At 37.0% G+C, this 7,761-nt stretch overlaps 2 protein-coding genes across 2 annotated transcripts; both read right to left on the bottom strand.

The window, feature by feature from the left end:
• Positions 1–1,798: 1,798 nt before the first annotated feature.
• eEF1alpha1 (eukaryotic translation elongation factor 1 alpha 1) lies at positions 1,799–5,583 on the bottom strand. The gene is made up of 2 exons (XM_017628378.1): positions 5,476–5,583; positions 1,799–3,723 (listed from the first exon to the last, which is right to left on the bottom strand). The coding sequence occupies exon 2, from the start codon at positions 3,705–3,707 to the stop codon at positions 2,316–2,318; it is 1,392 nt and encodes a 463-aa protein (XP_017483867.1). The 5' UTR covers positions 3,708–3,723; positions 5,476–5,583; the 3' UTR covers positions 1,799–2,315.
• Positions 5,584–6,614: 1,031 nt separating this feature from the next.
• LOC108372647 (proteasome assembly chaperone 2) lies at positions 6,615–7,485 on the bottom strand. Its single transcript, XM_017628379.1, has one exon. It carries the CDS (start codon positions 7,380–7,382, stop codon positions 6,654–6,656), a length of 729 nt encoding a protein of 242 aa, XP_017483868.1. The 5' UTR covers positions 7,383–7,485; the 3' UTR covers positions 6,615–6,653.
• Between the last annotated feature and the right edge of the window lie 276 nt (positions 7,486–7,761).

Raw genomic sequence — 7,761 nt, 5'->3', positions numbered from 1 at the left:
CGGTAGTATTTAATGTTCGGCTTCGCCGGATTTTAAGACTTCTTTATTTGTTTAAAATTGAGCTCTACGATCAAATAAAAAGATTTGACTTCAGTGATCCAATTTGGAAAAACTTATTTTAATTCAAAGTCCATTTCCCCTAAATGTTCAATGTAGCTACTTGAAGCTTTCACTGACTTATACTAAAATTTAATGGGCCATAAGACTGCGTACTCAAAATTCCATTTAATTTGAAAAATTAACAAGTAATTTTTAGCAAAAAAAAAACGACTTAAAAAAAATATATATATTTCATGATCCAATGATCGGATCTAAACCAGATTAAACCACCTCTGAGACACCACCTTTCCGATGCAGAAAGAATTATCGAAATCGGTTTACGTGGCCCAAAGTTATGCGGCAACATACATAAGAAAAAAAAATATTCCGACGAACTAACCTCCTCCTTTTTTTGGAGGTCGGTTTTTAGTGCATAATTTCAAAAATTCCAAATTTTGAGTTGTCGCTTTTGAAGACATAACCAGAATATCGTTGAATTGATTTAATATCAATTGCAAAGTTTTATACAGACAAGACTAAAAAGTAGAAAAATAAAATAAAGTATACAATTTTTAATATACCCCGTTTTTATAAATGGACTAAAAAGTAGAAAATAATTTTTCTCACTCCCTTAGAATTTACTTTTGATAACTTTTGATTTTGAAATTTAGCAATGTCATTACCTATAAACAATTTATGAGATTGAAATGAGAAAATTAATGCTTTTTATTATAAAATAAACAATACATTGATTGCAATTCGGACACACGGAGCGCCTATAAATATGTAATATTTTTGAAACACACTTCCAATTTTTATGTTAAAACTTTTTTTTCCCACAACACAATGCGATATTGATCATTACATTACGTACCTACCTTGTTTATGGGTGCGTTCAGAAATGCATCGAGCCAAAGTAGCAAGTCTCTTTTGTATCTAAACTATAATTCATGGCCTTTCTATTATATTAAAGTAACGATATGTATGTACATATTCACGCCGATTCTGATTAGAAACTCGCTGGGAGTTTTCTCTCCTTTCTCTTTCCTATGTGTCAAAATGCTATTTCGAAGTTCGAATTTCCTCCTCCCAAATTTTTGGGGAAAACGCTACACCCTGCGAGTTAATTATTGGAGGGTTTCCTCTCGGGAAAAAGAAATTTCCGAACAAACTCCCTGGGAGTATTCAGGATTGGACTGATTATGTAAAAATTCTCACCTCATTTGCATAGTATTTATGCACATATATCATTTGCAACAAAACTTGAAGCTCCAAATTACATCATTTTTACCAAATCTTTCGCAATAAAACTAACTTTTTGTTAGCTCATCCAACAAAGTGGAGTTTTATAGACCTTTATTGAAAATTATTTAGTAATGTTTACAATACTAGGGTATTGTTTCATCTGTGTGTAGCTGTAAATTGTTGATGTGTTTTACACAAATACGTGTATCTTCACGGATTTTGTACTTCGAGTTGCTGTTAAAATCTATGTATGTATAAAATTTGTGCTGTCCAAATTAAATGCACTTTTGATTCCACGAAATAAATCATAGAAATGGGGTGAAAGCTAAGGCGGTGAAAGCGAAATAAAAACAATAAAAATGCGCTGGTCAAACAAGTGGAAATAAACCGAGCGAGAGGAAATCAACTAACTGAAAAAAACAAATATTTTAATTCCCGTCGCTGTTTTAAATACAATACAATCCAATTTGAGTTTTTTGTTTTTTTTTTTTCTTTATAAAATAAGAATACAAAATTTTAGATTAAATTTTTTAAATAGTGGTTCCTTTTATATTATGTTTTTGAGTGTTCGTATGTATGTATATAAGAAGCAATAGTAGTCTTGTGCTCTAAACTCTACAGAGAAGAGATGGAATGAATTCCAACAAATAATTAAACATTATAGTAATAATAAAATTAAAGATACAAATGCTGTTTTGCTTAAAAAGATGTTCCGTATTCCTGCCGTCTTATATGGGAAATGGCTACTGTGCGATTTTATGTGCGTTGTGTATGTTCGCCAATTCCTCCATGTATTTTAATTAGACAGCGCCGAGGGCACACGTTCGTTTCCTACGAAACTCTTTTCGATGGAAGCAATGGAACTTTTGATTAACCATTAATGTTAGATTCAGTTGGAACACCGTTCCGCGTTTCTTGCTGTTATTGGTTTGTCGACTGTTACTTCTGCTGTTGGAATTTAGTAAGATGTTGTTGTTGCTATTGATTTTAATATTAAATAGTTGTTGGTCTTTATCGTTGTTAGAACGCAGCTACTTCTTGCCCTTGGTGGCCTTTTCGGCGGCCTTGGTTACCTTACCACCGGAGGCATCCTTGAAGTTCACACTCTTGATGACACCGACAGCGACAGTCTGTCTCATATCACGCACAGCAAAACGACCCAATGGGGGGAATTCTTGGAAAGATTCAACACACAATGGCTTGGAGGGAACCAAGTTGACGATGGCAGCATCACCAGACTTGATGAATTTGGGATTCTCTTCGGTGGTCTTACCAGAACGACGATCGACCTTCTCCTTGATTTCAGCGAATTTGCAGGCAATGTGAGCGGTGTGGCAATCCAACACTGGAGTGTAGCCATTAGCGATTTGACCAGGGTGGTTCAACACAATAACCTGGGCGGTGAAATCAGCAGCGCCCCTGGGTGGGCTAGCCTTTGAGTCACCAGCGACGTAACCACGACGCAATTCCTTAACGGAAACGTTCTTAACGTTGAAACCAACGTTGTCACCGGGCACGGCCTCGGTCAAAGCTTCGTGGTGCATTTCAACAGACTTAACTTCAGTGGTGATGTTCGCTGGGGCGAATACAACAACCATACCGGGTTTCAGCACACCAGTTTCAACACGACCGACTGGTACTGTTCCGATACCACCAATTTTGTACACATCCTGCAATGGCAAACGCAGGGCCTTGTCGGTTGGGCGAGATGGTGGAAGGATGGCATCAAGGGCTTCGATGAGGGTCTTGCCTTCACCGTTACCTTCCTTACGTTCGACTTTCCATCCCTTGAACCAGGGCATGTTGGTTGATGGTTCCAACATGTTATCACCGTGCCAGCCAGAGATTGGCACGAAAGCAACAGCAGCTGGATTGTAACCAATCTTCTTGATGTACGACGACACTTCCTTCTTGATTTCCTCATAACGAGCCTCGCTGTATGGTGGCTCAGATGAATCCATCTTGTTGACACCAACGATCAATTGTTTCACACCAAGTGTGAAAGCGAGCAGAGCGTGCTCACGAGTCTGGCCGTTCTTGGAGATACCGGCTTCGAATTCACCAGTACCGGCGGCGACAATCAACACAGCGCAATCGGCTTGTGATGTGCCAGTAATCATGTTCTTGATGAAATCTCTGTGGCCAGGGGCGTCGATGATGGTGACGTAGTATTTGGCAGTCTCAAACTTCCACAAGGCGATATCAATAGTGATACCACGCTCACGTTCGGCCTTCAATTTATCCAAAACCCAGGCGTACTTGAAAGAACCCTTGCCCATTTCCTGGGCCTCCTTCTCGAACTTCTCAATGGTACGCTTGTCGATACCACCGCACTTGTAGATCAAGTGACCGGTGGTGGTAGACTTGCCGGAATCGACGTGTCCGATAACGACAATGTTGATATGAATCTTCTCCTTACCCATTTTCCTTTCTTATGAGCTGTGCAACATAAATAACACATCGAGGGGTGGTGGTATGTTTTACACGTATTGGAAGGTTCATTGGATGATAAGCAGGTATTTAGGTGAAAAGGAAGAAAACAAAAAGGGAAAACAAATCTTTCGTTAGCAAACACTATTTGGGACTAGTAAGATATATTAGCATTAATATTAAATATATAAGTATGAGGTATTCATGTAGGCATTTTTTTAAATACAATTTGCAAAATTAGGGCCTGTTCGAGGCACGTCATAAAAGGGGCAATACTGCAGCACTGATGAAAATTTGCAATACTACGTTCATAATGCGCGCATCACTGCGGTTGTGATTGCATCTCGAACAAGCCCTTAATGTGTTATACTTTTACAAAAGTAAATAAGGTAAACTTTTTTTTAATTATGAAATGGACATACATATGTAAATGCACTCACTTTTTCAGTCTGAGGTCAGTAACAACAAAATATTCGTTTACCGATGAATCTGCAATATGAGGCATCGGCATCGGCAACGAACACAAAACTACAGTCCGAATAGCCCTGCTACTTTGCTGAAGAACATAACCTCAACCTGACAACGTGGTTGCACACATGTTGCTACGTACTTGAAAATTAAGGTTAAATTTTCCCATGCCAACTTTGGTATAAAATGAATTACAACTTGTTCATTGGGAAGTGAAAGTAATGTGGAAAATGCAAAACATGCAAAAGACAATTTTCTTTGATTAATATAAGTATTTTGCAAATTGTTCAAAGATAGTCAGAAGATAATCGTTTTCGAGGCTTTATCAGTGGTTTTGGTATTTTTTTTATCGTCAAAATTATTCAGTAGCAGAACTGATAGAAGTCATCATGAAAGACTGGAAAACGATTACTTTTGTCAGGTAATCGAAAAAAAATGTGCATCTGGAACGAAATGGCAGTAGTTCGTGGAATGTACATAAATTACTCAAATTGCATGCGTCATCATCGTACGATTTGTGTAATTTATTATGGCTTAGGCGATATTAATAATCATATCAATTTTAAGTTAAAAATTGCAAATACCGGCGTTCTAGGGTCGCAAATGCAACTCCAGATATCAAAAAATTTCCAGTAAGCGGCACGAAAAAAAAACCCGAGTCGGTAAAAACTCGATGACCTAGCGGCCATCTTGGAAAATTTATACACCGAAAATGAAAATTATAGACACCGAGCCAGAATTTATTAACTACCCCCAATTTTAAATTAGTTTAATGTTGTGCAATTAAATACGAATATTATCGATTTCTAAAACATATGGCAAAATTCACTTGGTTAATTTATTTCAACTTCGGAACTGGCGCCGCCATTTTGAATTTTTCATCGAGTAGAGAAAACTCCGCCCAGCCCCTCCGGAAACCGTTCTGGAAAAGCTAAATCAACTCATTAATAATTTCCTTTGCAATTCTTAGATTTCAAAAATAGCGCATCCATTTTAAAGCAGCCAATGAATGAAAAATTACTAATAAAGACTATCCACGCCACGTGTTTTCAATTTCTAATCGGCGTACCACTTTTCTTCACTCCTGCCGACATATGCATTCCACACTTTTGCTGCCAAGTCACCCTCATTACACACTTCCGTCGAACATTCCGATTTCAAATGCACAATTATTTTTTTGTTTACTGGTGGTAAACAAACAAATATTTTTGTCACTTTATCCAGATACACACTTGTTTATTCGAATTGCACCTCACTTGTTAAATTTTTTTGTTTTACAAAATTACAACTTACTTTTTGAAAAAACTGAATCGAGAAATCACAGAAGTCTATGCTGATCCGCCAACAGACTTGAACAAAGTGAACGAGAAACTCGTCGTGAACGAAAGATATGCCCCGCTTCGTCTTTCCAATGACACGTTGGTGTAAGGGCTGCCATTGCAGGTTTTACATTCCATAAAAGGTACTAGTAACTTTCAAATATTTTAAATTAATTTTTATAATGGTTCTTCGTTGTAGACTATGCGTAACAGTACTTTTCGCTAACATCATTGTTATATTTCATAGAAACAAGTCTTATATTTGATATAACCATTTCTACTTATATTGGTCTCATCATAACTTTTATTATAATTATTTTATTATACCAATGTGGGTGTTCACACTTGCCTGGTTATCGGGTTCCAAATTACTGTTCTGTAACTGCCGTCCCTAAATTGGCGCGTTAAGCGCCAAACAACTGCCAAATGCTCATTGAAATATAAGTTCATAATCCAAGCTCCTTCATCTTTTGTTTATAATTGTGATAATTTTTTGTTATTGAACACTACTTTTTAAATGCAAAAGTACCCAAAATTGCGCCTCTGCATTGGAACCTCCGAGCTTTCCAACTGGAAGTCTAAATATATTCTCAATGTTGGTATGACTTTGAAGGGTGACACAAATGCGAACAACATTTTATTAACTAATCTACTTATCTTCCACTTCCGTTACAATACCACCCAACAGACCTTATCACCAAAGAACGTAAACCTATAAATTGCCTTCTTTGGTTTCACTTCTTCCGCGCGTAGGGACTACACGCACTGAGTTTTTTGCTGAGTGACATTTTTTAATTCGAAAAAAAAATTATAATTAGTTTTTCAATTTTTACTTTACGTTATTCCTGCAGCTAACCACTCTGCAAACGGTGTTGGGGGGAAGCTAATGGTCTGATTAAGCATATTTCGAATAACTTCGCACAACTTCAAACGCATAAACTTCAAACTGCAATTTCGTATGTATTTTGTATGTATTCCATTACCCAGAAATTAGAACTTTTAAAAACTTTGCAGAAATTACCGCTACCTCTCCTCTATGCACCATTGAAGTATGTATTTATTTAAAATATGTGCATATTATGCACATATGTATGTGTATTAAAAATGCGAGTATTTAAACCAAACCATTTTTATTGCATAAAAAATCTTAAACTAGAAAATAAAAGCAGTCACTTCATTTCCAAAAAGTAACTTCCAAGACACAGGAACCGTCAACTTTATAGCGTTGTCCCCTGTTTCTAATTGCAAAAAGGTCGAACACAAATCATTCAACTCTCGTACAATTAGAGTGGCATCTGTCGAATTATCGCCTTCCAATACATAACGAAATAGTAACATTACAGGTACTTGCTTTTCTTGCAATAAGCGGAACAACTGCAGTCCATTACCACCACCAAAAATAATCTCTCCTTTAAATTCCATCCACTGTACATTCGCCAACTGGGCTTCATGACTTTTGCGGAATGCATCAGAAACACAGTACTCATATGGAGATGTTCCAATTTCCCGTTTCTCAAATCCAAAACTAGCACCAAGTATTACTACCCTTTGGGCCTGCTGCACTAACTCAGCTAAATAATTATGCAAACTCTGTGCATGACGGGATATCAGTGGTGTTCGAAATTGTATGACAATCAATTTATTGTTGGCACATTCATATATTTCGCAGGCAGCTACTCTTTCGTCCGGCTCATGTTGGTAAGCTGAAGGGCCAAAGACTGGAATCAACGCTGGATGCATGAGGCTTCCCACTCGTTTCATCTTCTTGGACGCAATCAACAAGTCACACGCCAGTTGAGCGGCATTTCCTACACATATACTGGGTATTATGACCGTGCAGTTTTTTACGTCCAGGCAATCTCTATTTTTTAATTGCAGCATAGTCAAATAGGATTATTGTAAACAAAACAATATTCAGCTCGGTAATATTTGAAAGTAATGCTAGCTCTGTTTGATTTCGTCCTACAAACGACAGCTGTTAACGAATTGCCACTCAATTCAAATTGGATATAGAAATGTCAACCACTATAGGGCAGAGATGGAAGAGTAGGTACAATTGTACCTTTTTCTGACTTTATTAACCAAAAGTACATTCGGACAATAAGCTAAATTTAGGTTCAATTAGACGATAGCCAAATAAATATATATATTTAAGGCTACGTTGCTCGGGAAAAAATTAAAAAAAAAAAAAATGTTTGTAAACAAGGACAAATGGCAACTCATATATCATTGTGAACATATCATTGTGGCAACAAGAAAT

The sequence above is a fragment of the Rhagoletis zephyria genome, unplaced genomic scaffold (assembly GCF_001687245.7).
Source record: "Rhagoletis zephyria isolate East Lansing unplaced genomic scaffold, Rhagoletis_zephyria_1.1 Rzeph_scaffold_05950, whole genome shotgun sequence".
NCBI classification, from domain to species: domain Eukaryota; kingdom Metazoa; phylum Arthropoda; class Insecta; order Diptera; family Tephritidae; genus Rhagoletis; species Rhagoletis zephyria.
The sequence above is the reverse complement of the archived record's forward strand: the minus strand, read 5'-3'. Positions and strand labels throughout refer to the sequence as shown.

What these genes read in the sequence shown, in the direction of transcription:
- eEF1alpha1 (XM_017628378.1), bottom strand. Translation starts at nt 3,707, where the DNA reads ATGGGTAAGGAGAAGATTCATATCAACATTGTCGTTATCGGACACGTC.
- LOC108372647 (XM_017628379.1), bottom strand. Translation starts at nt 7,382, where the DNA reads ATGCTGCAATTAAAAAATAGAGATTGCCTGGACGTAAAAAACTGCACG.